The sequence below is a fragment of the Euleptes europaea genome, chromosome 3 (genome assembly GCF_029931775.1).
Source record: "Euleptes europaea isolate rEulEur1 chromosome 3, rEulEur1.hap1, whole genome shotgun sequence".
In the NCBI taxonomy this organism is placed as follows: Eukaryota; Metazoa; Chordata; class Lepidosauria; order Squamata; family Sphaerodactylidae; genus Euleptes; species Euleptes europaea.
The window spans coordinates 116,328,518-116,348,210 of NC_079314.1; the positions used below are offsets into that span (position 1 = coordinate 116,328,518).

A 19,693-nucleotide genomic window follows, 5' to 3' on the forward strand; every position below is an offset into this window, starting at 1 on the left:
AAATCTACATCTTGTCTTAATTTGGTGCTTTGAATTATACATACAAACAACAATTACAGGAACTTGTTCACAATGCGTGTAGGCCTGGAAAACGCGCTGCGGCGACAAGCTGAATATATCACACCCTGAAACCATCCCGCTTTCCGATCGTCCGGAGGCCCGTCAGCCTAGAATGGATGATTTGGTTACACCTTGGATTAATTTATTTTTAATGCATCAACTTGAGCCAGTGAGTGAGGAAAGAGAAAGAGAGAGAAAGAACCAAAAAAAAAAAAAAACACCCCACAGCTCGCAGTTTGTCCATTTGCCTGTTTCGACCTCGTTCGTTCTTCTCGGTCCGTACCATTCAATGTTCCTCCCGATTCTCTATTGCGTGCCCTCGGGCACTAACTCCAAGCGATTTCTTTACAGCTAACCAGACGCAAAAGTCTTCTTCCCCCCCCCCAAAAAAAATGTACAGTATTTTCTTACAATATAAGTTATACAGTGTTCAGCATCAATCTGCTCGTCTGGGGGAGAGGAAGATAAGGACGGGACAGAGGGTCATCGTAGGTAGGTCTTCTTCACAGCACTAGAAACCCAGTTCAAGAGTGAGCTTGCGTCGGAATGGTTTATTCACAAATGGAATCCTGATGTCAGTGGTCGAAATAACACAGATATACCTTTAAAAAGCAGCCAACAACCGTCCCATTTCCCCCCCACAATGATTTAAAGTTCTATAACTTCAACCAGTTCTTTTTTTTAATTATTATTTTCTTTTCTTTTCCATTTGCATTTTGGGGCTTGCAATGGGGAAGCTCTCGCCTGCGACAACGCAAGTATATCAGTGTACCTCTCATTTTGAGAACTTAAAAGCATTCGGCAGGGAAGTCTTTCTCACGCACGCGCAAGCACCCAGGGTGTTCTAGCCCATGGCGGTGACCATACTGGACGGGTGGTGAGGCCCGAAAGACAGACTGGAAGGCGGGTGCATCGGAGTTGGCGTGGAGAGCATGTGCCCGGAGTGGCTGAACGGCGAAATGTGGCTGATGGACGTCATGTGTCTCGAGAGGGCGGCGGGGTTGAAGGAGCTGCTCTTGGGGAAATCGTCCAAGCTGTCGTGGACCTTTTTGCACTTTTTCGACTTGCTAGACATCTTCCTGTTTCGGGTCTGGATGCCTTCCTTCTTCATAGTCAGGGGTCTGTTAATCTAAACAAACATCAATTAATTTTTTTGTGGGGCTGTCTCGTCTCCATCCCCGCCTTGCCCGAATCGTAGCGCGCTCGCCTCCCGGATCCGATGACACAATGGTGCACTAGTTAGAATCAGCTACAAACACCTGAAGCGGCCTCATACCATTGGCCCACCAAACCAAGTATAGCAACTAGGAAAAACTCTACAGTGGTGATCCCCAGCTCTGCTATTTCCCCAGCCTAATGTGTCCATTTCGGAGGACATTGATTCACAGGGTCGCCACGAGTCGGAGGTGATTTGACGGCACTTAACACACACTATGTGTCGCTAATTATTTCAGAGTCAGTTGCAAAATTCTCAAAAATAATTTTAAATGTGCTTTAATTTAAAAGCTAAATGTATGCCACACTGCACTCCCCCCCCCCAAGTTATTTTCAAAGGGAGGGAAGAGGTGTAAAAATATTTTTTGTAATGAAAGGGAGGAGGAGGAGGAGAGGAGGAGGAGGAGGAGGAGGAGGAGGAGAAGGAGAAGGAGAAGGAGAAGGAGAAGGAGAAGGAGAAGGAGAAGGAGAAGGAGAAGGAGAAGGAGAAGAGTTGGTTTTTATATGCCGACTTTCTCTACCACTTAAGGAAGACTCAAACCAGCTTACAATCACCTTCCCTTCCCCTCCCCACAACAGACACCCTGTGAGGTGGGGGGGCAGAGAGAGCTCTAAGAGAGCTGTGACTAGCCCAAGGTCACCCAGCTGGCTTCATGTGTACGAGTGGGAAAACAAATCCAGTTCACCAGATTAGCCTCCACCGCTCATGTGGAGGAGCGGGGAATCAAACCTGGTTCTCCAGATCAGAGTCCACTGCTCCAAACCACCGCTCTTAACCACTACACCATGCTGGCAAAGTTGGGAATCACTGCTGTGGGGATCTCTCCTAGCTTTACGAGCGGAGAACTTTGTGAACCAAAGATGCTAGGGAATGAACTCGAGACCTTCAGTACTCCAATGAGCATGGTGCCTTCACCCTGAGCTAGGGAAATGGAACATCTGGATTCAGATCTTGGGATTTTTTAATGAGATATCTATATTTTCCAGTTTCTCTCCTGGCCTAAAACGCCCATAATCCAAGTCTGAACGTTAACACAAACACAGCACCCCAAAATTGTAATTCATTCCCAAACCTGAAAATTAACTCCAATTTATATTCTAAAGTAGGAATATTTGTTCCTTAGCCTTCCCGCAACCTCAGTGGTTCTCGAACTTTTTGAAGTGGGAGCTGTGCTTTACAGAACCTACTCACAAACTCCAGAAACTACTCACAAACTCCACGATATTACCCCACCCTCTTTTTGGCTGTCAAGTCACAGCCAATTGAGGGCAACTCCGTAGGGTTTTCAAGTCAAGAGACAAACAGAAGTGGTTTGCCATTGCCCGCCTCTGCGTAGCAACCCTCAACTTCTTTGCGGGGGGCGGGGGGTGTCTCCCATCCAAGTACTGACCAGGGCCAACCCTGCTTAGCTTCTGAGATCTGACAAGATCAAGCTAGCCTGGGGTATTCAATGAGAAATGGATGACAGGAGGAGGATGTAAGTTGTTTTGGGTCCCCATGCAGGAGAAAGGCAGAGAATAAATGAAATAAATAAATAGTAATCGCAGATTGCCCCGTGGTGCAGAGTGGTAAGCTGCAATACTGCAGTCAAAAGCTTTGCTCATCCAGGAAAGCGGGAAACTTCTTGACCTCCTCAGGTAGGCCATTTCAAAAAGTGGGGGCCACCACAGAGAAGGCATTGGTATGGGCAGCTGTTGATTTTGCCCATTAGCAGATTGGCACCTGCAGAAGGCTCGCTCAGATGTGCAAAGGTATTGTGGTGGGGCACAGGGGGAAAGGCGATCTTGCAAATAGGTCATGTTGCTGAGAAACAAGCTTATTTCATGGCCATTTTGCCCATTCTGAAGCATCAAACCCACTGTTTACCTGCGATTCTCCCCTCTCTGTTCCTTAGGGTTGCCAGCTCCGAGTTGGGATCTACTTGGAGATTTTGGGTGTGGAGCCTGAGGAGGGTGGGGTTTGGGGAGAGGAGGGACTTCAGTGGGGTGTAATGCCATAGAAGCCACCTTCCAAAGCAGCCATTTTCTCCAGATGAATTGATCTCTATCTCCTGGAGATCAGCTGTAATAGCGGGAGATAGGGTTGCCAGGTCCCTCTTCGCCACAGGCAGGAGAATTTTGGGGTGGAGCCTGAGGAGGGCATGGTTTGGGAGGGGAGGGACTTCAATGCCATAGAGGCCAATGGCCAAAGCGGCCATTTTCTCCAGGAGAACTGATCTGTATCGGCTAGAGATCAGTTGTGATAGCAGATCTCCAGCTACTACCAGGAGGTTGGCAACCATAGTGGGAGATCTCCAGCTACCACTCGGAAGTTGGCAATCCTACTGTTCACCCTCCTCTCTCCTGGCCTTGTAACCCACCTGTGAGAGGGTCACAACCAACATTTGGGGCCTGGCCCACACTTTGAGAACTACTATTTTACTAGTTCCCCCCACAATGCTATTTGTCTTCCCTGAAATTCCTCTAAAACCTTTTCTCCCCTCCGGTGTTGTTATGCTAAATGGGACATGGGAAACAGGTTCGTCGAGGAAACAAACGGCGCCCTCCCACACGCAAACCAAAGACCTTGTGATCTGCAGGTGGTGGTGGCTGGTTTCTTTATTCGCAGGGAAATAAATAAGACTGTGGTTTACAAACACCTTCCTTTCTCGACACGGACTAGACAAGACTGTTAAGTGGGACGTTGTTTGCAAGAACAAAAGTTTGCATCTGTTGCAAACGTTGTTCAATAAGGCTCAGATCATTAGAAGCTAGGGTTGCCAGGTCCCTCTCCGCTGCTGGCGAGAGGTTTTTGGGGTGGAGCCTGAAGAGGGCAGGGTTTGGGGAGGGACTTCAAGGCCATAGAGTCCAATCGCCAAAGTGACCATTTTCTCCAGGTGAACTGATCTCTGTCGGCTGGAGATCAGTTGTAATAGCAGGAGATCTCCATCTATTACCTGGAAGTTGGCAACCCTATTAGAAGTGGGTCACCGGATGTGGGTCACAAGATTGGTTATGCCAATGTTTTCTCTTTTAAAATCCTTTTTAAAAGAGACAGGGAGAAAACATAGGAAACAAAGGGAGAAGAAGGGAGAAGGACAAAGAAAAAATAGCTCCTGGATCCAGTGGAGCGTAAAGATGGGGCCTTGGCTCAGCAATAGAGCATTTACTTTGTGTGGAGGAGGTTCCAGATATGATTTGATGGGAGGTATCTCCAATTATAAGGTTTTAAAGTAGTTGGAGCCAGTGGCAGCTTTGGAGGGTGGGTTCTATTGCATTACATGCCTGTTGAGTTCCCTCCCTTCCTCAGACTCCCCCCTCTTTAGGCTCTGCCCTCAAATCACAAGGAATTTCCCAACCCAGAGAAAGAGCATCACCCCAAAGCAGATGCACAACTGTAGGTTTGGTTTAAAATATCTGAAGAAGTGAGCTGTGACTCACGAAAGCTCATACCCTGCCAGACATTTTGTCAGTCTTTAACGTGCTACTGGACTCCTGCTCTTTTCTACTGGTTTTAAATAGTCACTCTCACTTCCCAAGGAACCCAGTTTGATTGATTCACTTCTTTAGAAAATTTATGCTCTGCCTTTCCAGAGACCTGATCAAGCCAGGTTCTGCGCAATTACATGCCCAGGGTAATGTCGATTGCCACTTGGAGGTCAGGAGGCAATTTTCCTCCAAGCCAGATTGGCTAGGGATCCTGGAAGTTTTTGGTTTTGTTTGTTTTTTGCCATCTTCTGAGCATGGAGTAGGGGTGAATCGGAGTTTGGGGAGGGAGGTAGTTGTGATTTTCCTGCATTGTACTGGGGGTTGGACTAGATGACCCTGGTGGTTCCTTCCAACTCTATGATTCTATGAGTGCTTTTGTTTATATTGGAGCTGATTTTCATACTCAAAATAATCAAAAGTACAAATCACAAGAAAACTTTGTTGTTCGATCAGAAGCATAGGACTAGGGCCAAGAAAACGATCCTGGCACCCCTGGGCTTCTCAATCCTAGACAGACTTTTTAGACTCAAAAAAGCCTTTATATGATTCACATCTGAGTTGGTGGGGGGAGAGGAGAGTTTATCAGAAGAGCAAGCCCGTCTAACCGCAGCCAGCTTTTGATGGGGGCTTGAGTAGGAGTTGATGAGGGGAGATCGTAGCCCACTTATTCTGAAACATAGCATAAAAAACAAGCAATCGCTAAGAAAAAAATGTATTGCGCGAGGGACATCAAAGCAAAGTGACTGAAAAATCTCCCCCTAATTTCCCCATTCATAAGAACAGAAAAACATAAGAAAGGCCATGCTGGATCAGACCAAGGCCCATCAAGTCCAGCAGCCTGTTCACACAGTGGCCAACCAGGTGCCTCTAGGAAGCCCACAAACAAGACAACTGCATCAGCATTATCCTGCCTGTCTTCCACAGCACCTAGTACAACAGGTATGTTCCTCTGATACTGTAGATAATAGTTAGGCATCATGACTAGTATTCATTTTGACTAGCAGCCGTGGATAGCCCTCCCTTCCGCGAATATGTCCACTCCCCTCTGAAAGCCTTACAAGGTGGCAGCCATCACCACATCCTGGGGCAGGGAGTTCCACAATTTAACTGTGCGTTGTGTGAAGACCATTATTCTAATGCTGAGAAAGGCATGAAAACCTCAATTTATGCAATTTCCTTGATGATGCATTAGAATTCCTTGGACAGCATCGACAGGCATTGAAATGCATTGCACGACGATTTCTTGACCTGTCCGCTGCAGAAGCAATGGCTTTCTTTAAGGAATGTTATATTGAGCGAGAAGAGGTCTGAAAGCAAAAACTATGCAGGGTTTGGCCAGAAGCGTTCTATGGTCGGTTCACCGAGCTCTTGACTTCAACAACCACAAGAAAAAACAAAGATAGATTAACCCCTGGAGAGGTATTCAGGGAAACTGACCGCCGCACTTACATTGTGGAGCTTGTAATACAGCCCGCAGGCATTGCACACTGGATCCCCGTTGGCGTTCCTCCTCCACAGGGTGGTGGTGGTGGTCTGGCAGTTTGCGCATGATGTCCCCGCTCTCCTTGCAGCAGACTAGAGAGAGAGAAAAGAGAAAACGCAACCACGTCACAAGGACCGCGCAGGATGGACGACGTACCCCCAGAGTTGCAAATGACGAACCAGTCGGACCATCGCTGCAATCGACAGAACATCAGAGGCCCACAGTTAAGACAGAAGGACAGGTGGGGATCGAGGGACATTTTTGGAGCAACTCACAGCATTGAGTCAAATTAGCATGAATTCAATGCTGCTTCATCAATAGACGTTACACTGACTCATTCCAAGCTACAAATACATCATCTTCTATTCATGATTCACACCAGAAAATCTGCTTTTTACATACTGGGATTTCATTATTGTACAGTAACAATCCAAATATGGGGGGGGGGAAGAAATCTGCTCTGAAGCATTCCACTTGAAGCTGCCTTATACTTAAGGTCACCAACCTCCAGGTGGTACCTGGAGATCTCCCGATATTTAAACTGATCTCTGGACAACCAAGATCAGTTCTCATGGAGAAAATGGCTGCTTTGGGGGAGGGTGGACTCTATAGCATTATACCCCACTGAGGTCCCTCCCCTGCCCAAGCCCCACCTTCCCCAGGCTCCACCCCCAACATCTCCAGGTATTTCCCCACCCACCATTGGTAGCCCTACAATATTGAATCAGACCCTCGGTCAATTAAAGTGAGTATTGTCTATTCAGACTGGCCAGGATCTCAGGCAGAAATCTTTTACACCACTTACTGCCAGATCCTTTAACTGGAGATGCCAGGGATTGAACCAACCAATGCGAAGCAGATGATCCACCACTAAGCCACAACACCTCCCAAAGCTCCCCTCCATACTACTTATGGAAAGTCCTCCTTAAGCATGAATGCCCTGATAAATCTGACTCCATCACTCCAAACCACCACTCTTAACCACTACACCACTGTCCCTCTCTTCCCACTGCTGGGGATCTCCTACTATTACAACTGATCTCCGGCCAACAGAGATCAGTTCACCTGGAGAAAATAGCCGCTTCGGCAATTGGACTCTATGGTATTGCAGTCCCTCCCCCAACCCCCCCCCCCAGGCTCCATCCCCAAAATCTCCAGGTATTTCCCAACCCTGAGTTGGCAACCCTACTTATGTGAGAGACAGAACTCTGGACGGCCCATATGCCTAACATACCCCTGACAAATAAGAGGCTCATCGGATGAAACCAAAGAACCATTTAGCCCAGTTGGGCTTTCCTCACAGTTGCCAACCAGATGCTTCGGGGAATCTAACAAACAGAATTCATAGGCTTGCCAGGTCCCTCTTCGCCACCAGTGGAAGGATTTTGAGGTGGAGCCTAAGGAGGGCATGGTCTGGGGAAGGGAGGGACTTCAAGGCCATAGAGTCCAATTGCCAAAGCGGCCATTTTCTCCAGGGGGACTGATCTCTATCTAGGGTTGCCAGGTCCCTCTTTGCCACTGGCAGGAGGATTTGGGGGCAGAGCCTGAGGAGGGTGGGGTTTGAGGAAGGGAGGGACTTCAAGGTCATAGAGTCCAATTGCCAAAGCGGCCATTTTCTCCAGGTGGACTGATCTCTACCAGCTGGAGATCTGTTGTAATAGCAGGAGATCTCCAGATAGTACCTGGAGGTTGGCAGCCCTAGAGTTCAAAGACCCGCCCCTTCTTCCCATTGGGAAGAAAAATGGGATCCAAAACAAATTAGTAAACCAAACAAGCAAGGAGACTCCATTTAGTGATCATGGACATATTCCCCACAGATTTGTCTGACACAGCCTTCTAAGACGATGTCCATCAGAAACAACTTGTTTAAGAATTCCATAAGCTAATGATGGGTCCCACGAAGAACCCCCTCCTTTGGGGCCTCCTCCCATCATTTAACTGGATAGCCTGAGGGCCCAGCGCCGTGGGAAGGGTAAGTGAACTCTTTTTTTCCAAATTAGCCCCAGCAAATACCAATCCGTATTTTCACTGTGCTTTCCCTAACTTCTGGAAAACCTCCGCTGGCAATGTACCAGCAGCTCTTCAATGAAGCTTGGTCAATACGTTGGGTTGCCGCGGGTCCCTCTTCGCCACTGGCAGGATGTTTTGGGGCGGAGCCTGAGGAGGGCGGGGTTTGGGGAGGGGAGGGACGTCAATGCCATAGAGTCCAATTGCCAAAGCGGCCATTTTCTCCAGGCGAACTGATCTCTATCGGCTGGAGATCCGTTGTAATGGCAGGAGATCTCCAGCTACCGTAGTATCTGGGAGCTGGCAACCCTATCGATATGGTGCTATGCCCTGAACCTCCATATTCAGAGATAGTCAGCATCTGAATACTGGGAGGTAACATCAGGGTAGGGATGCTAGTCTCCAGGTGGGACCTGGGGATACCAAAGTAAAGGAAGAAAAACAAAACTTAACCCTAAAAACAAAATTAAGTACCTAAAAGGTGAAGCAAAAAACAACTAACAAGGCCAAGAAGCATACAATTAAAAGCAAAGCCACTCAAAAATAATCTAAGTTCACATAAGTTTAATACAAGTTAAAACCAAATAATGCTGATGACTCCTATAATGCCTTGCAAAAAGCCTTCCAAATACATATATTAAAATAGCATGATATACATTTAGACATACATATACATTTAGGCATAATATACATTTAGACATACAATCATATGCATAGACATACATGAAGCTGCCTTATACTGAATCAGACCCATGGTCCATCAAAGTCAGTATTATCTAATCAGACCGGCAGCGGCTCTCCAGGGTCTCGGGCAGAGGTCTTTCACATCACCTACTTGCCCAGTCCCTTTAACTGTAGATGCCAGGGATTGAACCTGGGACTTTCTGCATGCCAAGCAGATGCTTTACCTCTGAGCCACATACAATAATATAAAGACCATATGATTGTATGTCTATGGTTTGCATATGGTTGTATATCTAAATGTACATTATGCCAATAGTGTTATTTTAATATATGTAGTTGGAAGGCTTTTTGCAAGGCCTTATAGGAGTCATCAGCATTATTTGGTTTTAACTTGTATTAAACTTATGTGCACTTGGATTATGTTTCAATGGCTTAGCTTTTAATTGTATACTTCAGGACCTGGGGATCCCTTGGAATTACAGCTCATCTCCAGGCTATAGAGATCACTTTCCCTGGAGAAAATGGATGCTTTGGACTTTGTGGCATTGTACCCCACTGAGGTCCCTGTCCTCACCAAGTTCCATCCCCAAATCTCCAGGAGTTTCCCAACCTGGATCTGGCAGCCCTACCTCAGGGGGAGGCATTAGTCTCTGGGCTCTGCAAGAAAACCTAACCATAAAAAAAGGTAAAGGTCCCCTGTGCAAGCACTGGGTCATTCCTGACCCAAGGGGTGTTGTCACATCCCGACATTTTCTAGGCAGACTTTGTTTACGGGGTGGTTTGCCAGCGCCTTCCCCAGTCATCTTCCCTTTACCCCCAGCAAGATGGGTACTCATTTTCCCGACCTCGGAAGGATGGAAGGCTGAGTCGACCTTGAGCCGGCTACCTGAAACCAACTTCCGTCGGGATCGAACTCAGGTCATGAGCAGAGCTTTGGACTGCAATACTGCAGCTCACCACTCTATGCCACGGGGCATAAAGTCACATATATTTAATCAAACTGTCTTCTAAATATTGCTTGTACCTGAGAGATACATAAAAGGTCAAAAATATATTCTAAGGACTGCTTCACACACCCCTTCCTCCTCCACACGCTTATAAATATAAACACAGAGATAAGGTTAGCTTGTCATAGAAAAGGCTAGACTTGAACTTTTCCTTTCTGACATCTAACTTTCATTGGGCTGGGAATTTTTTACACAGGAGAACATTCAGTCATGTGAATTCTGACCTGCCATCAGAGGTACGGCCCAGAGACAAAGATGTTCTCTACTTCATTAAAAAACCACCCGATTCTTCTTGTCTCTCTAGCACAAGAAACAACCTTAGACAATCTGGAATTAATATCTCGGAAAGCCCCATCACACATCCATCAATTTTAGCAACCTGAATAGCCCAGACTATAGGGTTGCCAGATCCCTGAAAATGCGGGCAAGACGCGGGGAAACAGTACGCATAATCACAACAAAGATCTGAAGTCATCAGAGGAGCGATGGCGAGTGAAACAGCCATGCATAAAAGACCATAGCCTCCATTCGGATGTCAAGATAAAATCTGATACAGGGAACTTTGGCTCTCAAAACATTATACCCTAGAAATATTACTGGTCTCGAAGGTGCTACAGGACTCGAATCTCGCTCTTCGACTGCAGACCAACACAACTACCCACCTGGAACTATGGTAAAATCTGAGTTTGCTGCTCACAAACCCTGGTTAATCTCCCGAATGTACTGAACAAGTGACAGTTTGTTCATAAACCTTGCTTAACCTGCAGAATCCCCAGATACTACCTTGAGAACCTTTGCATCATATGGCTGCTCATGTTATCTCCTCAAAGCTGATTGGTTTGGCTCATGCTAGAGCATCACTGGGTATGCAGTCTGCTCACTGTTGGTTGGCCGCAATACATGAGTGAAAAAGTAAGCCTGCCGAGAAGTTTTCAGACTGCTTTTGGCTGTTCCCGCCTCCCCGTCTAGCCACTCCACTGCATTCCCTAAACTTTTTTTTTAAATCATGGAAGAACATCCCAGTTTGCTTTGGGTGTCCATGCCAGTATAACTGTCACATATATTTGACTCCCAGTGGATTCTGGGACTGGTCCCTCAACCACTTGACAAAGATCAGAAGACATGTTCCCAGTGTTACCTCGCCTGTGTCACATTCACAGAATCATACAATCATAGAGTTGGAAGGGACCACCAGGGTCATCTAGTCCAACCCCCTGCACAATGCAGGAAATTCACAACTACCTCCCCCCTCCACACACACACACAGTGACCCCTCCTCCATGCCCAGAAGATAGTCAAGATGCCCTCCCGCTCATCATCTGCTTAAGAATCAGCATTGCTCACAGATGGCCATCTCATCTCTGCTTAAAAACTTCCAGAGAAGGAGAGCTCACCACCTCCCGAGGAAGCCTGTTCCACTGAGGAAAATTCTTCCCAATGTCTAGACGGAAACTCTTTTGATTTGATTTAAACCCTTTGGTTCTGGTCCGACCTTCCCATGCTAAGTGTTTGGAGAGTTCTGTTAAATTATGCAGCAAGGAAAACTCAATTCCACAACCTGAATGAATGCCAGTGTGCAACTATTTCCAGTTTATCCATCATAACTGGCCTCCCCATCCCTCCCCCCCTTTGTATCTATGGGGGTTGACCTGCCAAAAACCTAGTTGCACGGGGTGTCAGAGTTGTTTTAAGGCCGTCTTGTACGATTTTAAATGTTTTAATAGTTGGTTTTAATTATTGTTATGATTTTATGTATTAAAATGTTAATGCGCTGTGATGGCGAAACTATCCAATTTGTTAAAAGGAGAATCAATGGAAGAATTTCAGAAGAAATGGGCAACATATGCAAAACTTAAGGTGAAATACAGTAACGTAGAAGTTAGTAAATATTAGTATTTAGATGCATAGCAACATGTATATTCTAAATGGTATAAGCTGAGATGACTTTATAATTGATTTTGTATGTAATAAACAGTAGAAATAGAGGGTGCAGCAAAGCCAGAGGGGGAGAATAAGCTCAATCTAGAATGTGTGTGTTAAGTGCCGTCAAGTAGCTTCCGACTCATGGCGACCCTATGAATGAAAGTCCTCCAAAATGTCCTATCTTTGACAGCCTTGCTCACACCTTGCAAATTGAAGGCTGTGGCTTCCTTTATTGAGTCAATCCATCTCTTGTTGGGTCTTCCTCTTTTCCTGCTGCCCTCAACTTTTCCTAGCATGACTGTCTTTTCCAGTGACTCTTGTCATCTCATGACGTGACCAAAATACGATAGCCTCAGTTTAGTCATTTTAGCTTCTAGGGTCAGTTCAGGCTTGATTTGATCTATAACCCACTGATGTGTTTTTTTGGCAGTCCACGGAATCCGTAACACTCTCCTCCAACACCACATTTCAAAGGAATCTATTTTCTTCCTATCAGCTTTCTTCACTGTCCAGCTTTCACACCTATACATAGCAATAGGGAATACGATGGCATGAATTAATCTAGTCTTGGTGGCCAGTGACACATCCTTACACTTCAAAATCTTTTCTAGCTCCTTCATGGCTGCCCTTCCCAGTCTCAATCTCCTTCTGATTTCTTGGCTGCAGTCTCCCTTTTGGTTGATGGTGGAGCCAAGGACTAGAAAGTCTTGAACAATTTCAATTTCCTCATTGTCAACCTTAAAGTTGTGTAATTCTCCTGTAGTCATTACTTTTGTTTTCTTGATGTTCAGCTGTAGTCCTGCTTTGGCACTTTCTCTTTTTACTTTCAGCAATCAAGAATAGCTATTATAAATATTGTATAATTTTTAAGAGGCCAATGGGAAAATAGTTGGAATAAATGTCATGAATGCAATTATAATTAAAGCAGATATAATGGCCATGGTCATAGAATATTAATTTATAGTATATTAAGAAGATATATAGTATATAGTATATTAAGAAGATTAACTTTTTTTAAAGATATAAAATGTGAATTTGTGAAAAGGCAGTAATGTACCGGAACCCCTAGAAGGGTGGAAAAAGACTGTGTGGATGTGTATGTTTGTTACTGTTATATCTCTTTTATTAAAAATAATAATAATAAAATAGGTTAAAAAACAATGATGTTACCCGCCCTGAGTCTGGCCTTGTCTGGGAATGAGGGAGGGCTATAAATCCAAATAAATAAATAAATTTCCTTATTTACACTCTGTGGAAGGAGGAACCAAGCATCTCCTTGACTACTAGAAATCCTTCCTGGGTTTCCTTGCATTTGGTTTTTGAGATTTCCTCAGGTATTACACACTCTTTCAATTCATCTTAAGGTCTAGAAACTTGCTTGTTGTTTAATCAAGACTACGGGGTCACGGGACACTCAGAATTGGACAGAAACCAAGCCACGTCAGTGGATAGCCACTAACTCCCACTGATGTCAGTGGGAGAGGGTTAAGCACATGCCTAACATGAAAATCAACGGGACTTGATTGACCAACTAGTGTCGCCAACATGCTTAGCTTCCGAGATCCAATGAGATCAGGCTAACCTGGGCAATCCAGGTTAGTTAAAAATAGTAAATAAATAGAAAACTTAGCAGGTGTTGGATGGCAGATGTTGGGGGAAACAATAGATGTGGGCCTGCTCAGAATCTTCCTAGAGGCACCTAGTAGGGTTGCCAGGTCCCTCTTCACCACCAGTGGGGGGTTTCTGGGGTGGAGCCTGAGGAGGTTGGGTTTTGGGGAGGGGAGGGACTTCAGTGCCATTGAGTCCAATTTCCAAAGTGGCCATTTTCTCCAGGTGAACTGATCTCTATCGGCTGGAGATCTCCCTCTAGTACCTGGAGGTTGGCAACCCTAGTACCTAGCCCTTCTTATGTTCTTGTGGATGAATAGAGAGTTGATTCCAGCATCCCATTCTGAGTGGGATATTTCCTTTCTGGATAGGAAAGCCTCCATTATCTTTTGGAAGAATCAAAGTCATGAATATGGATTTCTGAACTTTTGGTATTTGGAAGGAACTTTTGGTATTTGATTTATCTCCAGTGCCATATAAGTTCTGTAAACTTTGACCGAGGATATGGATTTAGTCTTATCTTTGAGAAACAGTGTCACTTCTGTTCAAAGCTGATAAAACAGAATACACTTTTTTTCCCAAAAGAAAAAAAGAAAGAAAAGCATCCTTTATTCTTTTTCTGTGATCACCTTTTTCTAGTTGTTGTGTTTGGGAGGGGGGAAGAAGAATGACAATGTATTATTTCCGAGGACCAGATATCCGGCAGATTTTTCCTAGGAACTTAGCATTCCGTAGGGTTGCCAGCTCCAGGTTGGGAAAGATTTGGGGGTTGGAGCCTGAGGAGGGCAGGTTTGGGGGGGGGACTTCAATGGAGTATAATCCCATAGAGTCCAATTGCCAGAGCGGCCATTTTCTCCAGGTAAACTGATCTCTGCCAACTGGAGATCAGTTGTAATAGCAGGAGATCTCCACCTAGCACCTGGAAGTTGGCACCCTAGCTTTTCACATAAAATATTTTGGGAGTGGGGGAGAATACTTGAACCTTGCTCCAAATTATAGTCCAACAAGAACTTTCCTCTCTCAAAAACCATTAGTCAGCTGCTGTTTCCAGTGTCAAGATGAAAGATTCCCTTCCCCTTAAGAAGGGTCACGGCTTTCCTTTTAAAGGTAACAGCCAAAGTAAATCGAGGAGGGCACCTCCATTTTCTTTTGTGATTTGTGCAGAAGAGAAATAGAGCAGGGACAGAAAATTTATACCTTTTTCCCCAACGTGACAATTTTAGTTTAATTGTGGTGTCCCATTTTTCTTTCTTAGCAGTCTGGCTAACATGGATTTTAAAAAAAAAACAGACATGGATTGTCACCTAGGTTAGTATTAGACACTTGGCAAAGAGTCTTGTACTTTGGTATCCATATGATTTAATTTTTGAAGTAATGTCTCTATCGTGGTGTAGTGGTTAAGAGTGGTGGTTTGGAGCTGTGGACTCTGATCTGGAGAACCGGGTTTGATTCCCCACTCCTCCACATGAACAGCAGAGGCTAATCCGTTGAACTGGGTTGGTTTTCCCACTCCTCCACACAAAGCCAGCTGGGTGACCTTGGGCTAGTCACAGCTCTCTTAGAGCTCTCTCAGCCCCACCTACCTCACAGGGTGTCTGTTGTGGGGAGGGGAAGGGAAGGTGATTGCAAGCCAGTTTGATTCTCCCTTAAGTGGTAGAGAAAGTTGGCATATTAAAACCAACTCTTCTTCATCATCATCATCTTGGCTGGTAGACATATTTTTTTCCACACATACTAGTGCATAGTCTTAAATTTTAAGTTGAGGAGTGGGTAGACCTCCATCTTGGGACACAGATGGATCAAGGTGTTCAGACAGAGAAAATTCCAGAGCCATTGAAGAGACTTTCGCCTCCCCCATTAAGGGGGAAGCAGTCACTACGCAAAGTGACACAGTGTCCCAGAACTTCCCGTCCTATGAAGAACGCATGAGGCAAGTAAGATGGAGCGGTTAGAATGCTGAACTAAGAACAGAAAGATCTTGTAAACAGCAGGATAAACTGGAAAAAGGGAACCTACTGTGGTGTCATGGTTAAGAGTGGCGGATAGGGTTGCCAAGTCCCTCTTCGCCACTGGTGGGAGGTTTTGGGGGCAGAGCCTGAGGAGGGCGGGGTTTGGGGAAGGGAGGGACTTCAAGGCCATAGAGTCCATTTTTTCCAGGTTAACTGATCTCTATTGACTGGAGATCAGTTGTAATAGCAGGAGATCTCCAGCTAGTACCTGGAGATTGGCAACGCTAGTGGTGGACTCTAATGGGTTCGGTTTCCCACTCCTCCACATGAAACCTGCTGGGTGACCTTAGACCAGTCACAGTTCTCTCTCAGCCCCACCTATCTCACAAGGTGTCTGTTGTGGGGAGAAGAATCAGAAGAGTTTCCATCTAGACATCAGGAAGAATTTTCTGTTAGAGCAGTTCTTCAGTGGAAGAGGCTTCCTCGGGAGGTGGTAAGCTCTCCTTCCCTGGAGGTTTTTAAGCAGAGGATAGATGGCCATCTGTCAGCAAGGCTGATTCTATGACCTTAGGCAGTTCATGAGAGGGAGGACATCCTGGCCATCTTCTGGGCACTGGGGGTCTGGGCGGGGGGAGGTAGTTGTGAATTTCCTGCACTGTGCAGGGGGCTGGACTAGATGACCCTGGTGGTCCCTTCCAACTCTATGATTCTAAGAAAGGAAGGTGATTGTAAGCCAGTTAGAGACTCCTTAAAGCTAGAAAAAATTGGGATATAAAAACCAACTTTTCTTCTTCTTCTTCTTAAAACTTCTTAGCAGAAGAGGAGGGGTTTAAAAGGTCCTCAATAGTTTATCTTTGTTAGAACAGCATTGGCTACTCGGACTGGCAAATGGGTCTTGGGCAAAGAAGGATCTTTCCTAACACATGATCATCTTGTCTGGAGATGCAGAGGATTAAATTTGGGGTCTTCTGCAGCCAAAGCAGGTGATCTACGCTGTAAAAAGGGGGGTTCCCAGGCTGAAAGGGCTTACAGTCATCTCCAAGGGAAAGACCCGTTGATGCTGGTGCAAGCCATTGCGCTGGGGAAATGCTGCCAGGGAGGCAGCGCTGGCGCCCGAGCCTCACACTGCCACACTGCTCCCCAGAGCTGGTGTAAGTTGTCCTGTGCCGGCATTACAGCCCACTTAGCACAAGTAGCACTAACACCTGCACATAAGTCGTGCCAGCTCCTATCTCCCCCCCCCCCCGTCCATTAGGATTGCTCTATTAGTCTCTTGCCTTGAAACCCCTACTGGATTGCCATAAGTCAGCTGCGACTTGATGGCACTTTACACTCACAAACCCAGCAGCCTCATACTAATTCAGACTGAGGACCAAACTAAATGATCTGTGATTAGGTTGCCTGTCAGTTGACATTTCCATAAATTGCAATGGTGGGAAAAGGAAGTGAGATCAGGATCCTGCCACCGGGCGAGGGGGAGAGGCATGAACTTTTCCCCAACTTCTCCCATGGAGGGTCACTTCCATGGAGCTATTTACTCCAGCGGGGCAAAAAAAAACCCCACCCTTCTCCCAACATGTTTTCCCTATCAGAACAAAAAGCACCTTTGGAGGACCAATTCAGATCAGGAAAAAGAGTCAAACCCCTATAGTCCTGATTCATATTGGGGGTCTCTGTAACCACTACTTGTAGAAGTTTTAAGAGACAGGAGATCTAACCACAGAATGAAAAGCACCTTTGGGGGACCAATTCAGATCAGGAAAAAGAGTCAAATCCCTTGGTCTTGGTTCATATTGGGGGTCTCTGTAATCACTACTTGTAGAAGTTTTAAGAGACAGGAGATCTAACTACAGATCTCCAAAGCTGCATCTAGTTTTGCCTTTGTTAACACTAACTGGCACCAGATTTTTCTCCGGCTGCTCTGGCAACTGGAAATTCAAAAGGTTGAGCCGAAGACTTTCTGCATGCAAAATGTAACTGCAACACAGTTCACTTCAAGGTGTGAAAGAACACATCCAAAACAAATGAATTTATCAATACTTTGAGGGGGAGAGAAGAGGGTTCAGATTCACCAAGACAGTTATCACACAAAGTACCACTGGATTTTGCCCCCTCCCAAGTGTTAGAAACTCAGCAAAAGACAAAACACAGAGCAAACAAGAACAATGAACATTATTCCAAGGTTCCATGCCAATCCAAAGACCCCAAAAACCCATCAGATGGAAAGAGAGGCTCCCGTGACAGTTTAATTTTTTTATTTTTTTAGAAAAAATGAGTTTCAAGATACCCTCCTGTGTTCAAGACAAATTATACTTTTTCATGCCTGCCACATGCTCCACCCAGCTCCCGTACCACCCTCCGGAATCCATTTAATAAAAATCATCATCCCTTATTTGATTTTTTAAAAAAATAAATTATTATTATAATTATTATATATAATAGAGACATAGAAATGGTACATAACTTGGCAGGCATAGTGAAAAAGGGGGGAGAAGCTCTCTCAAAAACCCTCTTCTGTACAGACAGACAAGACTCTGGGCAGGACTGCCCAGTCCCACTCCCTCCAGAAAGCTTTCCATCTTGGGCTGAGGAAATTCAAAAACACAACATGACAGGGAGGGAGAAAGAAAAAGAAAATAAAGAAGTTAGTGCAGTTTTGAGATGCAAGCCACTTACCAGCCTTCTCTTGGGCTTTATCAGAGGGCGGTTCTGCCCGTTCATTTTATGATACAGTCCACAGGCGTTACAGAGATAATGCCCCGTGCCATCTCTCCTCCATAGTGGGGTTGAGGTAGCGCCACAGTTTACACACTCCCTGCCTTCTGGAAACAAGAGGGGACACAGTTCATTGAGGGACAGAAAGGGGAGGGAAAAGGGGAGTCGGAGGAGGTCTCAACATTCCCTCCATTTAGCTCAACATTCCCTCCATCTAGCTCAACATTCCCTCCCCAGGGCCAAAAAGCCAGCTGTGTTGTGAAGTGAAATAAAGGGGGAGGCAATTCAATTTCACAGTTAATTAAATAAAGCAGAAACTGCCTCTTTTTACCTTTTGGCAGATCAAATGACCACTGGTCGTGAATGGCAGTAGGACTATTTATTCATATTTTTTATAAACTCATTCTGGCATGACAAAGATACAAATAGTTATAAATAGAATAAAAGCAGCTAAGTTGAAACAACCATAGCAGAATTATAAAGATTATAAAGAACTTTCTGTTTTCCTTTGTGGTGAAAAAGAAATTATACAGATTAAACACCAGAAAATGTACACCTTTCTCTCCAAATGCATTTTCAAAGTGACATTTTAATTGTAACGAAACTCTTCCTTAGGGTAGATCTAGAATAAAATTCTCAGAAGAAACCAAAGAGTTTAAAATGTTTTTATTCTAAGCATTGAGGGCATTTTGAAAAAAGGGATTATTACTTGGGGCCCTGCCAATCACCCCATTTTTTAATCTGGCAAATGGGTTGCGCAGACTTGGGGATGGTTTCAAGGGCCTATTTGTCCATAGAAAACTGACCTAAAGAAAAAATCCATGCACACTTGGGACACTGCTATATGTATTGTTTTGTTCCTGTTTTTTAACGCACATTCAGTCATGCCACCAATTTTTCTTGGGCAAATTTCCCACTTTCGTTTGTTTCTTTTATACCATTTAATGCACCTGATGCAAGAACAGACATCAAATGTCAATCATACACACTGGGAAGAGGACAATTACAGTTTCGTCCCAAGTGGGGAGAAGCTATTGAGGAAATCTGAACTTTCCAATCAAACCAGTGGCCATGAAATTCAGTATCATCCCGAGAGGACCCCAGGAGTTGAAACGTCTCTCAAACAGTTTTCAAATCTCTCCTGACTCCACCTGCCAATTGTCTTAAACCTGGACTTCCATGAACTTTATTCCAAAGGCAAGTTTCCTGATACAACCCAGTCAGTCTGACACTTGAGCAAAGAGAACTGAGATTTTGAGAATCGATCTGGAATGGACATCTTGTGGGATTTTTTAAAAAGTAATCTGGTCGGAATTCCAAAATTTCATGCCCCTTTTTGGCAATTCTCAGCTGATTCTCAGACAATTCTAAGGACTGCATCTCTAAAGGGCATTAAGCTACATCCAATAGGTAGCCTCATTATAGAAAAAAAGCTTAAATCCTTGCCTATCCAGGAGAGCTTAGGGTGGGTAGCAATATAAACAAATCTGGAGCATAGTTGTTGTTTTTAAAACCTCTGCATTTGCTTAACTCCAATCATCTAATGCCTGCCCTGAGAATTATACATGAACACA

At 45.0% G+C, this 19,693-nt stretch overlaps 1 protein-coding gene across 5 annotated transcripts in view; it reads right to left on the reverse strand.

Moving 5' to 3' along the window:
- Positions 1-761: 761 nt before the first annotated feature.
- Positions 762-19,693, reverse strand: part of GATA3 (GATA binding protein 3) — a 52,239-nt gene continuing 33,307 nt past the window's right edge. Inside the window, exons 3-5 of one of the 5 annotated variants that reach the window (XM_056846105.1) lie at positions 18,081-18,223; positions 6,193-6,318; positions 762-1,189 (exon numbers count right to left, since the gene is read on the reverse strand). In XM_056846105.1, the coding sequence (XP_056702083.1) occupies positions 905-1,189; positions 6,193-6,318; positions 18,081-18,223 (554 nt within the window). In that variant the 3' untranslated portion in view covers positions 762-904. Of the gene's footprint in view, positions 1,190-6,192; positions 6,319-18,080; positions 18,227-19,693 lie in introns of all 5 variants that reach the window. The other 4 variants (XM_056846104.1, XM_056846107.1, XM_056846106.1 and 1 more) reach the window with 4 other exon arrangements.